This window comes from Periophthalmus magnuspinnatus, chromosome 22 (genome assembly GCF_009829125.3).
Source record: "Periophthalmus magnuspinnatus isolate fPerMag1 chromosome 22, fPerMag1.2.pri, whole genome shotgun sequence".
Taxonomy (NCBI): domain Eukaryota; kingdom Metazoa; phylum Chordata; class Actinopteri; order Gobiiformes; family Gobiidae; genus Periophthalmus; species Periophthalmus magnuspinnatus.
Window position 1 is genome coordinate 7929965 of NC_047147.1, and position 20146 is coordinate 7950110.

The following is a 20146-nucleotide window of genomic DNA, read 5'->3' on the forward strand; positions in this document are numbered from 1 at the left end:
ATTATAAATATTTTCATTAGTGACGACAATAAAATATATATATAACCGGGAATGTAAACCTTCACTGCTCTGAGGCTAAACTGAGTTGAACCAGAGTATTAAACTATGAAAGTACATCACTTAAGCAGACTAATCTTGCGTTGCCATGTTCTTGTTTTGTTTGTTTGTTTGTTTTTTTATTATTGAATGGAGTTACCAAAAAATAATACATTAACAGTTTTAGGGAATCCTTCTGACAGAAAATAATCAAAGTATATTTTCTAATAGAAGTCTTGGTTGTGGCTAAAGTACTGCAAAAAAGAAACAAACAAATAAAATTAAAAAGTGCAGAATTATCACTTTGTACCCATGTTTACTAGGCAAATGTATTTTCTTTACGAAACATTATAGACAAATTGGGGGTTTTTTCTGCGCAATGTTTAAAATTCCATATCGACACTCAGGAACTGACTCAATACTAATTCCAGTATGATGATAATAATAAAAAAAACCCTCTTTCTTTAGAAAACAGAATGTGAATATCAACACTGAACAACAGTACTGTCTTTTGTAGCCTTATAGCTGTATAATTACACAGTTGCTCATCCATGTGGTCTTATACTTAGCTCAAGATCCTAAAGCTATTCAGAAAAGATTCATTTCTCTGTGAATGTGACTTTTTGCGTTGCTACGTCCTCATATCAGTATCTAGTTTTGATATTAAATTTTATTGATTAGTATCTGATTTTCGATACTTTTGACAACCCTACAACAATAATATTACTGTTTATTGTCCTATCCCTAATTCCCGGTGACGTTTGTAGTTTTGTCTCCAGATTGTTGTTCTTCCTGTTTATGTTTTTCCTCACAGCTGCAGTGGTGTGACCTTAATAAGATCCTCTGAGTTTTGAGGCTCAGCTGTAGTGTATGCATCTGCACAGGATCGGTTCATTACGAATTCTGTCTCTTCCTAAAAATATTGAGGTCTTCTCACGGGGACAGCTTTTGAAATAACCTCGAAGTTATGCAGACTTGGGTGTTTTTCTTTCCCCTTTTCAGGATTGAAGCTGTTAGCCCTAAATCTGAAGTAATGTCCCAGGAGAAGCTTTTTCACTCTAGATATTCACTGGGGATTTTTCACCTCTATTTTTCACCTTTTAGCAGCAAGAATTTCAATCTGCTACTTTACAAAACCAACTACAACCAACTACACCCAATAGAGAAGTTTAGATAATATCTGTGCACTGTATGTTTTAATTAAATCTCATCCAATTGGGAAATACTTAATCAGAAAACACATTACAGCTGTGCAAGTGATCAACCAATCTTCAGCGTATACTTGTGCAGCTCTGATAAAAGCACCTACTGACAATGTTTAAAAGTAACCAAAATATATACTTTAAGGCAATACTGTGTAACTTTCTGGATGTGGAATGTCATCTACAAGATTCCATGGTAAAATAATGTTAAAAATCATTCTTTGGAACATTCTCTTTGGAGATAGTTGAGTTTTATGCCATACTGTGAAAAATGCAATGGGGATTTAAATACATGGTGTGTCTTACATAAGAACAGTTCAGTGGCTGGGATTAAAAACTACAATGTTTTTTACTACTGAATCAAAACTAAACTATGACCAACTCAGTGCTAAAGCAGTTAAAACCATCTGCATGTTGGCCCTGTCTACTGAGCCTTTATTGTTCGTTTTGCTACGTCTTCTCACCTCAGACATGTCGATGGAGCCCAGGGCCAGAGTCTTGTATCCCAGTATCGTCCGGTTCTTGTACCTTTTCCTCCGCTGAAGCATGATCTGCAGCTTGTTCCCCTCTCGCTTCAGGAAGTGTGGGTACTGAAATACAAGTCAATAAATACAAACAAAATATTATATTTCAGTTTGTAAAGCTTATTTCTGTGGATGTGTGATCAAGATGCTTTTTATATTTATATTTTTTTATAATAGACTTGAAATATAGTGAATCTGATGTCAACTGGCTGTAATAAAACAATAAATCAGCTTTTAAAACTTATATAAAACATTAGGGTTGAATTTTCATACATGGAAATAAGATACATAATTGTGTTTTTGGATAAACTTCAGATAAAATTACTGATATTTTCACACATTTGGAGGTGCCATTGTAAGTCAGGCAAAACTGATGTATGCCCTTTGATGAATATTAGATTATTTCAGTGCTGCCAGATTTTTTTATGACTTGGACAAGCCTCTAGTCTAGAACAAGACTAAACCAGAACTACATTCAACCATCTTTAAACCTGGGTGAGACCTGGTTACCTGCAGCGAAAAGTTCAGGGCCAGATCAGTCTCTACCGAACCACTGGGGGGCAGCACTATCTCATGGGACCTCAGGATGCGCTTGGAGCCCTGTGGAATTAGGTCAAGTGTTGTATTTAGTAATAAAGTGACTAATAGAGCTTAACAACACAATACAAAAATCTAGTATAAGTGACCTCATAGTTAGTCGATACAGTTATTACTAAGGTGTAATTATGCACACTACTATTATCTTTACATGCCGCAACTTGAAATTAAACCAAAATGTACCTGTATTTTGACGGCGATGACGACAGAGATGAGCTCCTTGTCCAGTTCCCTCAAAACTACCAGCTTCTTCAGAGTCAAACTGCACAACCTGAAAAAGACAGAGCAGAGAACACATGTTAAATCACTGACAACAGCAGGGAAAGTGTGACGGTGAAGTAGTGGTAATATACTTTGATATTTAGGACAAATTACGCACATTTAGAACATTTATATTGCCTTAATATTGCAAAAATGTTTGTACAATTTTAGGTGGGGGCTTCGCAACCTGCTCGTCTCCATGGTGACATTGTGATTGCTTTACCTGAACGTTTCATAGTATGACGTTAAACCATCACCTTTGTAATTAATGGGCCTGTCCACATGAGACAAAAAGTGGGACAAAGTTCAGTGTCTTCTCTGTCAGCACAAATGAGCAAGAGGGAAGTTAATTTTCCACACTAGCTTCAGAAAGCGGTGCCATTATTCAGCCCTAAAGATGTGATTGTCAGCTTGACTTTACGGCAAAAGATGAACATGGCAGGTTTGTGGAGCCAAGTTCAACAGTGTAGATAATAAATTTGGATGTTTATTTCAAAAACAGCAAACCTCTCGTAGAGTTATAATCGTCTCTGCTCTCTATCTGAAATTGATATAATGTAATTCCAGAAAAACCTATAAGGGGAGTTGGTGAAGAAGGCTGACAGTCTTTTAGAGCAGTTTTAACTCAGAAACACATGAATTACAATATAGCAGATCATGATTTGAACGTGTATACTCCAAAAACTAGTAAATAAATAATGATTCGTGGTTCATAGTTCATCTGTGTTTATCCAAAACAGTCCACAGTAAATACAAGACGGAGGTTAAGCATGGGCCAGAGAGAGGGGCAGGCTGGATATAGATGTGACAGATGACATGAGGGCTGAGGTTACGGGGAGGGTGTTTTCAACTTGTTTTGGAGAAATTTAAATATTTGTGAAGAGCGGATAGGCCGTCTGACTGTTTGTGAGTGACGCAAAGTGTTCATGAATGAAGAGAACACGAAGAAACATCTGGAGGAAAGCAGCTGCACTGGCGATTTCAAATTCTTCTTCTTGTTCTGAGAAATACCAAAACTATAACCTCAATGTCAAATGTAAGCCACGCAATGAGTTTAAAGGTCCACTGTGTAACTTTTATGGTGGAGGGTTCACTAGCTTGGCTCCATGGAGATGTTATTGCTAACTATGGAGACAGCAGGTGATACCACTAGGCCAAGTTACAGGCCAGATCTGTGGAGAGGTGAGCCCACTTACAGTAAAAATGTTTTTTTTCTATTTTTAACTTTAAGCAATAAAAGTGACACACTGAAAACAGAACTAAAAATGCAAGATTGGGAAGATTTATGCCATACTTTGGAACATGCGGGTAAAGCAATAGCATCTCAGAAAGGAAGGTGATGAACTATGCACCAGAAAGTTCCATAGCGCAGCTTTAAATCAAAGTAATCTAACTTTATTTTTTCTAATAGTTTTCTCAAGTTCACAATTATCTCAAAATAATACACCAATATGTGCTAAACTGCCTTAACTGGTATTTATTTGTACATATAGACCTATCCTTGTGCAAAACAATTACAATAACTGCCTTGCAAAAGTTCTATTTACGTTGGACTTAATCTCAAAACCTTTACCTGCTGTGGCTTTTGTAACAATGCCCCAATGTTACCAACAATTTGCTCTTTTATTTATTAGATGCCTGAGGTTTTGGGGCAGACTTGAGTAGTTTTCTTTGTGAAATTCAGATCAGCTTTGCCAGTGGGCTGTAATAGGAATTGGCCCTGAATCACAAAAACCTTTCACGCGTCCCACCATTTTGCTGTTGTGAAAACTTAATGTGACCACGCTGTTTCGGGGAAAATCCTCTTTGGGTTGGTTCACTGGCAGCGTGGAGCAGATTTTTGGCACATTTCAGCTCTTGTTCTAGTTGTAAGTAGAGATTTTAGCAAGCCTGTCACGTTTTTGGGCATACCCTCCCTCTCCACATGTTGGCAGCCTCTTCCTTTCCCAAATGAAAAAACACATTTATCATCCTGCTAACCTTTTCGGAAGCTTAATGAAACTGTGCAAGTGTTCCTATTGGTTTGCATGACATCATTGTTGAGTTATTTAAGTCTTACAAATTCAATGCAATGTGGGAACAGGTATTTAACAAAGGGGAGGGTTTATTGTGGCTACTTTCAGATGAGTTCATTTCCAAACTATCCATTGTTTAGGTTTTGTGTTTTTTCTCCATTTTGAGAACTTTCACCATTTAAAAGATGTTAATATTTCATCACTTTGAAACCCATGCATTATACTTCCATAATTCAACCTTAAGCCAAAAACTGGTACTTCAAAAAGAAAAAAGAAAATGTAAAAATCACCTGCGCAAAATCACAACTTTAAAGTGAACAGTCAGATTTAAGTGACCCAGAGCAATAAAATATCAAATCTATGTTTATGTTTCTACGACTTGCTCTAGCTGGATGATTTGCAACTTGTTATTTAAAGATGCACTACGTGACGTTTCTTGTGGGAGCTCTATCACCTGCTTGTTTCCATGGAGATGTTATAACTTTGCCTGGCTTAATGCAATATTGTTCCACAGTATGACATTAAACTTACCCGTCTTGCATTTATCCAAAATACAGGTGTTTATTTCTCAAACATACCTTGAAAAACATGCATTTGTACTGTAAGACCGCTCACCTTTCTACAGATCTGACCTGTAACCTGGCCTGGTGGTTTTTGTTCAATGGCATAAAAATGTAAATATATTTAAAAAGGGATCCTGTGTAACTAACATACACCAGAACTTTTAGATTTTTGATGATTTGCCAAGCAACCTCTTTCCTCCAAAAACACTTCCTCCTCTTCCTTTATGCTAATGCTAATGATATAGCCAGAGAGCATGACATCACTGCTGAAAAATCTGAGCTCCTTACAAACACTCTGAATAGATATATAGTACAAAAGCTAAGGTTGTTGTCATGCTAAGTGAAAATTTAGGTCTAAACGTGGGACCGATTCATCACAATAATGGAGATATAAACTAGCAGAGTGGGGTGTCTTCCCTGTTGTAATCTAAAACTTCATCTATTTTGAGAAAAGGAAGTGAAAGCAAATGGGCCAAAGACATGCAAATACCAGCCAGTCCACTTTTTCTGTTTGTTCAGTGCACAGATTGGAAATAACACGAAATTTGAGACGCTTAAAAGGTGCAGGGGTGGAACTGGCTCAGTGAAGGCTAATGGCATTCTACCATTGTGTCCTTGGGCAATACTCTCCAGTCACCAAATTGGCTGTATAAATGTATTAGTGCTATTGGAGGAGTTTTTTTTTTTCCACATTGGTTGGTGGTAAGTGACTGCTGAAGCCTTGAGGGAGATTGGTGGTTGCAATTCTAATAATTCAAAGGCGAAGAAATTCACAACAAACTTCTCATAAATGCCTTATTGTTTAATGATGAATGAAGTACATGCACAAGTTTATTTCTATTATTATTGCGTCTACTTAAAATTTATCTACCTCCTCTGTTGGACTGACACAGCAGTTTACTTATAGATTGTATTCTTACACGCAGCTCGGACAATGGCAGTTTTGAAGAGGGCCCGTGCATCATTGTGAATAGGGACCTTTCTGGCTTTTTTTTCCGAGACTCTACCCACAGACACCCCGGACACAATGGATCAACGCCACTCAATGATCCCTTTGTTTTCCCTATCAGCATAATGCTTTCTTCTGTTTCATTCTGTACTGTTCAAACCCACATTAATATGTATTCAAGAAATGTGAGAGAGGTGGAAGTGGGCTGTGGTGGTTTTGAATTTATTTAGGCCTACCTGAGGATTTTTGGGTGTTTTGGAGTTTTACTGCAACAGAGCATTATTAGAGATGGTTTGATGAGTTTTTGAGTTAATATGGTCTTTGTGCTGTGGCCAATAACCGATATTTGTCGATACCAATATAAAGATTTTAAAATCCATAGCAAGGCATAGAAATTTTGTAAGTTATAGCAAAGTTCACAAGTTAACTTTTTTGTGTAAACATTTAGCCTTATTTATCTTCTATTTAGTATAATCTGATCCACTCAGGAATAACAAAAAAAATATTGGTAGCAAATATCAGCAACACGATACTGATATCCGAGGAAACCTTCTGATATCACCACGACTAATATTGGTACCGATACATCCCCCAGCCCCGAGCGTTACAATTTTAAAAGTAAGAATATTCTTCTACCACAGTTGTTTTTGTCCCATAGAGCTTTCCATCATTTTCATTCCTCACAGTGAGCTTATGTTTCGGTTCTAGCCCCAGGAGATAACACATTCTGATGGACTGCACTCGAATACATTTCAAATGGCACCATTTAATTTGTAAGAGGATCTGTTTTGACCTATTTCTGCTCAAATGTGTGTTACGTTACATGCTAAAAATGTGTTACATGCTGCCAAGTGTACAAGAATTCCATTGTAAGGGCAATAAATGTAAATTGCTGTGTGTTAAAAGTAGCCTATATACATTTAATGTCCTGGTGATCTCATGTTTAGTCCTGGTCTCTCAGTTTGCAAAAGCGGAAAATACAAAAGAAAATCTCATAAGCGCTTCACTTCCGGTCCAACGTAAGAGCTGTTTATAATGTTTCCTCATCACAGACAGACCTGGAGTTGTGTTTTGTTTCATTCACACATGTTTAACACACAAATCCTGTATATTTAGGCTGATGCACCTTGTGATGTCATGTGGTAATACAGGACATGCTCCTTTCAGTCCTAGAATTGCTGATCTTTCCTGAACTAAAGGTAAAAGATAGATGACAAACGATGGTAGAATGAAACAAAACACAACTCCAGGTATGTTTTTGAGGCTGTACAACATTATAACATGGCTTGAAATAAATAATTAAAATAACCTTGTGCTGTGTTCCTTTATTGCTTGTACTATGTGAGATGTAATGGTGTCTTGTACAGGCACATCTTGTACACTTGGACCTCACAATTGGCCTTCACACAGACCACTGCCACTCATTTACTCAATGGCATTCAAGAAGGCCAAGACAATGAACATCTTGACATTTTCAAAAGCACCAGTCATACTTACAGTCACAGTGTTAGGACTAATACCATAACATAAGTGTGTACTGTATCAGTGATATTCTTATCTGAATTTGCAAGTATTTTAACTGGACCCAACTGCACGCGGCTTATAAGGTTGTTTTTTCACTGTATTTTGGTATTCTTTTTATTACCACACATTTGGCTAAGTTTTGACTCCAATATTATTTAAGATAAACATAATGCACTTGGCTATTGTCCAACTACACCACCATTCACAAATCTGGTGACATGTTAGCCTAAGAATGTGTAAATGTTAGCCTATAGAAAGAATATTAAAATTGCAAAAAAATAAATAAATACATTCAAATTCTGTACTTTTCATGTTTTGAGTAAATCTGAGAGTGCTAAATTCAAGCCCAAAGTCCAGTTCAGGATTCAGAGCAACCATTGAGCAAATAACAAAAAACACGAAGACAAGATGAGCAGCAACAAATGCCTGTGGTTAATCATCAGTCAAAGAAAACCTGGATTATACGGTGAACATGGGAGGAGTTCAGTTTGTGTTGTCCTGTCTGCATTGTGTGGGGTGCATTTTTGACGATGAGGTTATGAATAGCTCATACAATAACCAACACAGTGGCAATTTCAAAACTGTCAAAACGTTTTAAATCAAAGAACCACTCACCCATTAACACACACCTTCATACACAAGTGTAGGAGGACACTGGGGGCAAGGTGGGTTAGGTGTGTGTTAAGGACACAACAACAGCATTAATTTGTATGAGCTGGAATCATACCGGCAACCTGTGGTCAGCGGATCTGACCACTCAACCATTGATGTTTATATCAAGAGCAGAAATTGGATGGCGAACCTTCAGATCAGTGGGCAAACATTATTATGAATAGACCAAAATGAAAGTAAATTTAACTCCATTGCTACTGTATCTTCAATAGTGACGGGAATGTGGCTGTGTATATAACACAGGTATCAAATTAACTTGCCACTGTCTTTACAAGAGGATAGGGATGATAAAAAAAAACAAAAAAACAACAACATTATAATTGAATGTACAGCTAAATATTAACAAATAAAGCAAAAGAAGTCCAAACATGAACCAATATACTGACAGGACATCATTGACAGCTACAGACTATAGATTACATAAGGTATTATAACAGATCTCTGTGTGTCCTCTGTGAAGGAGGAGACTGGTGCTTGTGGGTCTAATGTTTCAGATGTGATGGTCCACACTGAGCAGGCTATACCGGACACTTGCTCTAGTACTAATAATATTTCCACACTCATCCAAACCACTTCCTCTGTCCTTGGTGAACACATCTATAACTCTGCTGCTTTAGAACATATATACGGAAATATAATATAATATAATAAGAGTCTATTAATAAGTCTATTTTAAAGTAAGGGACTAGATGCACTAGATTTAATTTGGCCTCCCATGTAAGGACTGCATAGGGCAGGCAAATACGATACACCTATAGACCAAATACCAAACAGTATATTAGTGCACATTTGCCTCAGGCTAGTTTGAAGTAGTTTTGCTTTTACTCCTCACATCACAGTATGTTACCTTTTAGTCTAAAAAATAGACCAAAATAAAAGCATGATTTTAATTTTGGTTGTTTTTATTACACTGAAAATACTCAGAGCAGACTTGCTTCTCTACAAACCTGACTCTGGTTTGGCCACTCGTTTCCATAGAAATGATGTTCCTTTGTCTATAATCTTCCACAATATGACATAAAATGTATTCATCTAGAGAATGTTCCAAAGTATGAATTTAACTTCATATTTCCATGGAATCATGCAGGTGAGCTGAAAGTTACACACTGCACCTTTAAGCTGGTTTTACTGGGAGCAGTCATTGAACATCTTGGTCTGCCTCCCCTTAAAATGAAGAGGAAAATCAGCTCCAGTGGATGTGCAGTTATATCACAATATTCCAAATGTCCCATACTGCTCCCAAATGACGATGTATCATGATATAATACGGCCCAGCTCTGTGGAGTACATTATTTTAATGACATGAAATGGTGAATTTGCTTTTCAAATGTGCCAAAGGGAAGTGATGAAATCAAAGGTGGAATAAACAACCTGGAATACAAGAGTAGAGTTTCACAATCAGAGAAATGTAGAACCACTTCAAAAATCATCAACAAGCAAAATGAGATTTTAATCAAAATACAAACAAAGCAATCACAGACAAGGTCACATTACGAGCAAAGCTCTAAGTATGCTGTTTTTAATGCATCTGATGATGGCTTACATTTGAATCCCAAACGATAGACACTAGGATTATCATGGTGTATCAGTGCATTTATTTTGATTAGAGGGTAGAGTTCAACATTGTTTTTATGTATTGTAAATATATTTCTCTCCTACACTATGATGTGATTGCTGGTTTAAAGACATGAGGTGAAACACAGAAGCTGCTGTTGAGGATAAAATAAAGTCCTCAATCGTCTCATGGCAGACAGCTTATAAAGAAAAAAATCACTTTCAGTTTCAAAGAAATCCAATTTGAGAATCTGCTGAATTGAAACCTGGACGTGAGCCAGAACTTAATGTATAATAGGTTTTAGACTTGGCAGAAAAAATCATTACTCTTCAAACATCGCTCCTTGATGCTTTTCATATTACAGCGGCTACAGCTCACAGCGACAAGATCTGTTCAACGAAATACACAAAGCAATTACATTTTAACAACATATTAAAATAACCTGAAAATGAAATGAACAGAAAACATTAAAAACAAAACTGATAATAAAATAATGGTACAGGGAAACATTTTATTCTTAAAAACAGCCTTTGACATTTGGACATGTCTGCGGCTTCAAAAATTTTAAATGAAATGTTAAACTGTTAAAAAAGACTTGTGTCCACTATATGGTTGTAATTTATGACACCCATGGATCATTATGTTGTAATTTGAACATTTTAAATCGCAATATTCATCTAAAACAACTTAATAAAACAAACAGGTCTGACTTCGGTGTTAGAAAACTGCAGTGTCCAATGGGAACTTATCATTGATCAAGAGAATAAAATTGAATAATAAACTAAGTAGGGCGCAGTGGGTGTGTGCCAGTGGCGGTGAAAATGGGGGCTATATGGCGTCTTGAAAATAAGCGATTAAAGATTGCTCAAACATGCACAAATCACTCCAAATACAACTTCAAGAGGGTAAATGAGAAGGGAAAACTACTATAACATGTTTAAAACTTCTGAAAAGTCAATTTGGCATAAGAGGGTCTGCTTTAAGAAATAAATTACCAGTGTATCCAGTAGCTGGCTGGGAGCAGCAGCAGAGGTGGTAGTAATGGATAGGAAATAAACAGTTAAATTGTTACCTTCACTCTCATTAAAGGAGACTGTGGCTAGATCAACAAAATCAAATTAGCAAGTTCCTTTTATATGTTTTCACTAGGGACAAATTAGAGTCACAGATTCTACGAACAATCAACAAAAACAGAACGCTTCAAAAGACGAGTGAACCCACAACCTTTTTGCAAAGAATCTGTCGTGTTAACCACTCTGCCAATGTGCACGCCAAGGCTAAGCAGCTAAACAAGCCTGGAAATTAAACTGGTGTTTTACTAAGAGCATGTTCCTTCATTCATATTCATTCAAGACATAAATCAGCATACAAAGCACATAATAGTTTCTCTGTCAATAAAAACACAAAACTGCAGCCAATAATCAAGTCTCACTCTTCATTCCTCATACTTTATTCTGATCTGCTGAGGCACCGGCTGCATTTTATTGCTTTTCAGTCTATCATGTTGAACGAAATAGCAGCTTGGAGTAAAAGTGTTTCCAAGAACAGGTGTTTCAAGGATTTTATGAGGCAGAGCCCAGATCAATGCATGATAAATACAGAGCGTGGACTACACCAAAACCAGAGTGTCTTTGATAAAGTGTGGCCTTTAAATTACACTTTTCAAAGAGGTGTGAAAGGACAAGCAGTAGATTTATCAAAAATAATTTATTCTGTGAAGATGTAAGGGGCTTTAAAGGAAGTAACTTTGGCAGTATAACCAACATAAACCAAATCAAAGCAGTGTTCAATAGTGGCAATAAGGTACACAAATATAACACTTTTTGTCTGTTTATATTGAAACAGAACCCTAAGCAGTGGTTATCAAACTTATTACATGACCCAGTACCACCTGAGATAATATTGGCTTTCCAAATATCACCAGATCTAACCCAGGATGTTATCAGACATAAATTAAATGGTCTAAAATGAGAACCCCACATACCACGATTAATACATATACCCCAGTTTGAGAAACATTTACTCTCTCGTCTTCTCCTCTGCTCATCTTCACTTCTTTTCCCTCCATTTCCATCCATGCATCTTCTGTCCTTACATCACACATCAACCCACTTTACTTACTTACATTCACAGTATCATCTTGTCATCCGTTGAACGTCGAGCCTTTTTGCTTACTATTACAATTGAGTTTGAATGTCTTTTTATTGTTACATCATGTTGGACTTGAATAAACAGGAATACTGCACCACAATATTGAGTGACGCTGGGGTCATTCTGAGGTCGGAGAGCCCTACCGCTTCAGGAGTCAACAGCCCACAGCCTGTGAGTATCTGATTGCATTCAATAGAAAAATAAAACCAGAGCTACACATGAGAAACTGCAACGGCAATGTGCTGCAATGCAAAAATAACACTCCTATCCTTCCTCTATAAGACTCTGATTTGCTTAATAAAGAAATACTATTGACAAGACGGTCCATCCGAGTGTTTAAAGGTCCTATATTACTTAAAACTGTCTCATGTGAACTTTAAATAAGGTTATAATGTTGTTACCTCCTCAAAAAAAATACCTGGAGTTGTGTTTTGTTTCATTCACACATGTTTGAAAGTCCCTATATTATAAGTTTGTCTATATTTCCAAAGCTCAAAATGCTCTGTTCCACCTTGTGATGTCATCAAGTGGTAGTTAACGTCTGCCTTTTACCTTTTGATCAGGAGAGTTTGGCAATTCCAGGGCTGAAACCACAGTGATGCACTTCCTCTAATACCACAACTCTGGATATGTTTGTGATTAGGAAACAACATTATAACATAGATCAGAAAATTGCTAGTTCAGTCTTACTTTAAGTTACTGACCTGAGTTTGAATAACCCAGGATTAAAAGCATTATGTCTTGTGTTTATTCAAAGCACCATCGCAAGTTCCAGGGTCAGTGCTGCCACCTCAAAAGTGCTAATTAATGATATTGTCCCACAGTTGAAAGTCCTTATTTTTTATTTTTCATGAACTGTAATAAACTAGAGCTGTTACCCATAGCAACAGGACGACAATGAACGGAGAAAGGTTCAGGCTCTTTACTGTGTGTGAGGCTCGAGTTGAGCGGAGGGGTCATGGAGAAACCAGACAATAATATCAAGTGCTTTTGTTATTGATTAAACCTATATAATAACTAACTTTTCACTCATAATTAAGACCAATAACTATAATAACTATTACTAAATACAGCATAGGTATAGGTCTGAGGAATTAACCATACGACTCCTTATTCAAAACCACTTTCAAAACTAATTTCAAAAGCAGAATTTATTGTTTTGCTTTGCCTGTTTCACCATAATGTTTGTCAATCTCCATGGAGACAAGCAAGTCACAATGCCAAATTACAGGTCAGATCTGTGGATTGCGACCCTCCCTCACAGCAGAAATTCATGTTTTCCAAGAAATAAACACACTTGACTGAATAAATAAGATAAGTAAGTTCATTGCCATACTGTGGAAAATGCCAACAAAGCAATAGCACCTTCGTGGACATAAGCATATGATAGACCCCTTCACCAAAAAGGTTACATAGTGCACCTTTATGTCCAAGATAACAGTTCCCTCACACTAACATTTTTAATAGCATAAGAACTGAAATTCCTCCCAACTTGCCTCTAAAGCGTGTGTGATTGCACTCACAAAAGCTGAGTCAATGACCTATTTCTCTTGTCTCTTGGGCGTCTCTTTCTGTCCAAAGTTTATTCAGCCTAATTCAAACCAGCTCAAACTTCACATGACTAACACACCAAACATGCGTCCTCTGAGTCACTCTGGAACATGTCCGCAAATGCAAGAATATAACTTTCTTTTTGTGAACTTATATATTTGAGAAATTTAAAGTTTCAGGCACTTTCCTCTGCAGATCCCTCACCTGTCACAGAGGAGGAATACTCCATGGGTTTATACTCTCGGGATGCAAATATGGAAAATATATTGTCATACTTCATCTAATAGCAAAACCAACATAAAAATATGTACAATTGTAGTGCGGAGAATGATGTGTTGAAAATAATGTATTGTTATAACAAGCTGAAAGTTTGTTGGATAATGCTCCTGTTTCAAAACAAGACTGGAGCAGCAATTGCTTCAGGTCTCTCTTAATCTCCACACTGTCCTTGGGGTTTAGAGGGATGAAAAAGTCAAAACTATCTTATATATATATATATATATATATATATATATATATATACACACACACACACACACACACACACACACACCCCCACACACCCCACACACACACACACACACACACATCTCTTTATCTCTTTAGTACTTTTCTGAAAGTTCCAAAGTGCTTCACAACAGAACACAAATGATTATATAGAGACACATAAACTACTTCACATTACTTACATTGCTGAGTCAGAGACTATTGAAAACACGTACCGAAGGTGAAATAAGCACAAGGGCTTACTAAAATTTGTATCTGGCAGAAACATTCCATTTCAAACACCATTGTAAACACATGTGCTCCTCTCATGGCAATTACTGAAAGTTTTATTCTGACTCATGTAACTGTATGAAGGACCCTTAACCACTCAAGAATATAAAAGGTTAGACTGAGTCACTGTCTCCATGAAATATGCTCAAGTACCTATTATGAGTCACTTATAATGGCAGAGAACATGTGCAACTGATGGACATGGAAATTATCTATGAACTGCACTGGCCTTAACTGCATCAAACCATAATTATGCAAGATTCAGAATTTCACACGTAATAAGCAAAACACATAAGTCATGATTGCAATTTGTGCTCTGTAAATGCATGTCTGATTAGTGATGGTATATCATATTGAAGGAGGGATATGGTTAGATGCACCTGACTCTTTGAAAACTGGGGCAATCTTAATGTAGCGGAACCCACAACTTTAAAAATAACTGCTTTGTGGTCCAAGTGATGGTTAGCAAAAAGTAGTTCTTGTAGGATGAAATAAAGTGTCCTAGATCCCCCGTTGCTTTAATAAAAACTAACAGCAATTAAACTAACTGGAGAAAGTAGTACCTAACTTTTTATTTCAGATTTTGAGATACCAAAGACTGAAATATTTCTTTTCGTTTAACAGAACTATCACAAAACAGATCCAAATGTGTTGTGCAACCATGAAATCATGAAACAAGGTTGAAAATACAAAAGTTGAAAGGTTATGAGAAGTTTAGCAGCATGTCAGTATTGTAATAACACCTTAACTCTGAATTTATAACCATGAATCAATACCCAGTGGACTTAAAAGAGTATCCCCTGATCACATGACATGCTAACAACAAAATAGCAATGCCTTAGCTATGATGAATATAGTTAAAACATGATTGTTATTGATGTTATAAGCAGAGGTTACTCATTACAAAAAGATTCAACATTTGTTCTGAATGTTTAGTGGTGTGGTTCAACAGGTTTTTGTCCTCTTAATATGTGGCACAGACACATAGCAAACATACTGAAACATACTGAAACATAGTGAAGGGTGCTAGGCCGCTGTCCCACACTGGAATGAGTCGAATGCCATTTCCATTGACACCTCCTCAAACTCCACCCGGCCCTCCTCGTCACCGCGAGCGAGGCATGCCTCTCCCACACCAGACATATAAGACCAATGTGTGGCTTCTCAGTCAAGTCTGCCCTGAGCCAGGAAGAGAAAAGGTCAGACCAATTCATAAACCCAGACACACTAAGTTTAGAGGAGGACTGTTTTAAAATACATGTTAAAGTTTGGAGAGTACATGGCAGCACTGTGGCATTGCTCACTGTAAAAGGCTACATTCAAACTGAGAGTTACCAAAAGTTTTTCTGTCAGTAAATTGTATTATATTCTCTTACTTCTTCTCCAGCTTAGGTTTAGATCTTTTTTATGTTTAGTCCACTCTTTAACGGGATTTTGAGATTTCATCGATAACTGCCCACGATAGTTGAAGAAAACATCAAAAATCTCTAAAAAGCAGCAACACAATGTGCCACATTTAGTCCCACATCTTAATATTTAGTGAGTTTGACAACAAAATGATCTCAGTAATGAATGCTAAACTTTGAACTGTAAGACACATGCTGTTCCCACATTCTTCCTAGCAGGGTATTTTTTTTTACTTTGTGCTCTAAACTCTATTTAATGAACTGTAAAAAAAAGATTATTTGACATTCAGAAACATCCTCCCCGCAGTCTAACGTCATATTTCTCCCATTTTTGGCTGTTTTCAATTTTGTGTGGATTGTGCTGTCAATCCACACCGTAAAATGAGCCAAAGTAGGATTTTAATGAAAACATCTGCTGCAGTGTTAAATACACACTGAAATATGTTTGTTACCAGGCTGACTTTAATCCTGTTATTCCAATCTCCCTGTTATTCCCTGTTATTCGGAACTCATCATTTAAATGAGAGGAGGAAATCTAAGGAAACGTGGTGTTCTGGGAAATCCTGCACACAGGTCTGACAACAACAAATGTGTGAAGCACGCGAACCAGCAAGTTAAAGCTTAAACCAAATGACAGGCTAAAATGCATTAGTTGCTGACAAAGAAGACATTTTTTTTGGAAACGCCATATTTTTTCATATACTAATGAGAGTGATTTTAGATGTCGACAGTCACATGCTTCCAGCTATAAGGTAATCCAGACTAAACTCATCAAGATCTGGAGATTGATCCCCCACCTGCTCCTGACAGTTTGCCCAGAAGCATTGAAGGATTGGTCCAATAAAAATTTTGCAACAATAATATTTTGCCTTTATGTCAATCCCTATTCTCTGCAGATTCATAATTAAGACCAATGACTTTCAAATGTCATATTAGGTGTTCATCTGGGCCTCATGTCTGTCATTTAAAAGCTACCACATATTCCCATCCCTCCTCTTCACTCCCTGCCCTCCTCCCTGCCAATCTTGTCTTTTTAACATTACACCCACAACATCTACCATGACTTGTCCCACTGATCCCTCTCATCCTATGTTCTCCCAAAGTGAATCTCAGCTAGCTCTGCAACGTCTATCTTTCCCTCACGTCTTGTCTACTTCCCTAATAAAAAACTTTATAAAGGAGTCAAAGAATCTGGTGTTGCAGCAAAATGAGATGAAAGCTGTAGTCAGAGAAGACAAAAGTAAGTCTATAACAAACTAAAGTCAGTGACACTTTGCCCCAATTACTTCTGTCTCAGCCATTTCCTTTGACAGACCCAAAAAAAAAACAAAACAATGGATCGTGCCTGTGCCTTAACCTTAGTGTTTTCCCAAAGACAATTCTAACACAGCCACTTTCTGGAAATAAAACTACCAATTACCTCCACACTGCTGCCAGAGAAACACTACAGTAATGGGGAAGATGGAGGAGCTACTAAAGAGCATCGCAGAGTAAATTGTAGCTCTGTAATTGCACCGTTCTAATGGTTTTTATGGGCTCAAGTGAAAGCAAAGAAGTAACAGCTAACACAACAATATGATTAATGTTTTTTCATTCATTTGTGTTTACAGCCAAATTGTCTATCTAGGAAATGGTAATTAACAAAGGATTATTATTGCACTGAACAGTATTTACTTATGATAATGAAACACATAACCAGTATAATTTATGTTCTGGTTATTTATAAGAGCATGATGGTTATTTTAATGAGTTTGAAGCATGGATCTATTAAAATAACTGAATAGGGTATTGCTATCTTAGAGCTGTCGCAAGTTGGATTAGTGGCACTCATTGGTACTACAACAAAAAATCCCTCCTGCGCAGAAAGGATTTTTCTTTCATAGAGCTCAATGTAAACACAAACTACAGCTTTCACAAAGGTTGAATGTTGAGGCAATTTTGACCTATTTTCAGCTCATAAACTTTTTCTCAGCTCAAAATCCATAAGTTTTTTTAATCGTTAGCTTCGGCTAGGCTCTATGTCTGTTCTAGCTAAACTCAGGTTAGATTGGTCACGTGGTACGACATGAACGAACACGTGAACAATGTGAACGAGCCGAACTGCCATGAATGAGACATAGGTTTAGAACATGGTTAGAAGTGCTCTGGAAGTAGAAACATTATTATTTATTATTTATTTATTATTCCCTTGTCTCCTTCGCGGCCGCTCCGCTCTGCTAGCTCTTGTCACGCAAAGTCTCATGGGGGGCTAGCTCGACTGTGCATGGTCCATGGGCAGAACTGGATGTACCTAGTCGCTATTTAGGCCCCGCGGTTTGGTTTGAAGGGGCGCTATATTTAATCTAATGGAAAATAATGAAGCAAGCAATTACACAGTTCATAGTATAGAAAGTATACAAGCTGCACTTTAAAGATGTGCCTTGAGCATGTTTAAGTAATTTGCATACTTAATTTTACTAGCTAGGTTCTGCATCTTGTTGTAATAAAGCTGGTATTTTGGGGATTCTGAAGTCTGAATAAACGTATAATACTTAAATAAGTGATGACTTTGCAGATGGTTAGCCCAGGGTCATTCACCATTGAATTTGTAATAATCACTGTGTAACAAGACGAAATGACTATTGATTAGTTGGATTCTTTATATAACCCGCACAGTTAATTCTGGCTGCCATGCTATTACTAGTGGAATCATATGTGTAATGTTTATGCTTTACTGTTTTTTCTCTCCTATTTAAAATACTTCTTGACCCAAGCAGTGTCTTCACTCTTCAGATCACTCCCAGCACATATTGTTGCCCTGTTAGTCTGACTGCAGCGTCTGTGGGCATCATGTTATATTGTGCAGTGAGACGCTTCTCTATGGATTTTTGATGTACACCGTCTTCATGTTACATTCATGAACTCACAGCTCAGTCTATAGCAAATTCACCGGCACTGTTTATCAGACACTGGACTGGGTGAAATACTGCTGCTAGCACAATAAAACACGCACAATACGACACGCATCCTTATCGAGTAAATGCATTAAATTATATAAACGTATAAATATTGACATTTTTTGCATATGTTATGAGTTTAAATGAATCTGAGGCTGTTTTAGTTTGTCGAAATATAATTATTCCATTTAACTAAGGGTAATTTACCTGGTTCAACTAAGGAACAAACAAATATTTTCAAAATGAGATGATGCTATATCTATGTTAAGGTCATTTTTCTGCTGGAGAGTCTGCCACAAGCTTTCTAATGCTCCACAATCTGGCGTTATCTTATCTCTATGGACACAAGCAGGTCCTCATGTCAAATTATAGGTCAGATCAGCGGAGTCGTGATAACACACAGTGGGTGTTTCTCAAGCTTATGACTATTACCAGCTATTCAGTGTTCATGTATTGTTTGTGTTCCTTTTATTCTTTCATTTAAAAACAGCCACATATTTACAGGTTTGTTTATTAATTGAATATTTGCAGTTTATTAGTCAGGACTATAGCAAAAACTGGTTTAGATCTGGCGCTTTGATCTTAAATCTTGGTATTGACCTTGATTTGTCACGGTTTGGTTATTTCTGATATATTATAGCTTATAAATATTTTCGATGTTGGTGCAAAATATTTGGAAGCAACTGTACCAGGGCAATAAGAGTGTGAAATAGCTGCTGTATAATGAATCTGCTAGTGTGTATATTATCGAGCTTGGCTGTGCATGCAATATTCAAACGAGTGATTTCGTGGCCCACTGGAGAGAGGAGAGACGGAGAGGAGAGACAGAGAGGAGAGACGGAGAGGAGAGATGGAGAGGAGAGACGAGAGAAGAGATGGAGAGGAGAGACGGAGAGAAGAGACAGAGAGGAGAGACAGAGAGGTGTTGGTATCTCAAAGCGGGACAGGACCAAAATAGACCACAGTCCAACCTGTCCAACGAGGAATGACAGATATGACAGGAGAGTGAGATTATGAATGACTGTGGGTATGTATAACTGACAATGTTTACTACTGACTCATGCCTATGGGGGATATAGGGGAAGGAAGGCAAACTTTTTTTGTAGCAAGAATCACAACAGAAAACTTCTTGCTTGGTGGTTTGTGAGATATATGTCACAGACAGTTGTTGCAGTTGTGGTTAGATTTGTGATTTATTTTTAGAGGCAGGATGCAGGTGTACATTTTAAAGCAGTCTAACAACATTTGAGAGAAGACTGAATTGGACTGAACTAAAGATAATAATCAAAACACATTAATCACATGCATTTTTAAAACACGCCTGTCTATCATGTTTTATTCACGATATTATGAGTAATTTGGTGGCTTGCTACTTTGCATTATGTTAATACAACCTTAGTTATTTTTGAATTGTGGTTTTGATTCAG

At 37.1% G+C, this 20146-nt stretch overlaps 1 protein-coding gene across 3 annotated transcripts in view; it reads right to left on the reverse strand.

Moving 5' to 3' along the window:
• Positions 1-20146, reverse strand: part of pacs2 (phosphofurin acidic cluster sorting protein 2) — a 61831-nt gene that overhangs the window by 16522 nt on the left and 25163 nt on the right. For all 3 annotated transcript variants that reach the window (XM_055231070.1, XM_033987719.2, XM_033987718.2), the window contains exons 2-4: positions 2543-2630; positions 2273-2362; positions 1703-1828 (exon numbers count right to left, since the gene is read on the reverse strand). In XM_055231070.1, coding sequence (XP_055087045.1) covers positions 1703-1828; positions 2273-2362; positions 2543-2630 — 304 coding nt within the window. The remainder of the gene's footprint in view (positions 1-1702; positions 1829-2272; positions 2363-2542; positions 2631-20146) is intronic.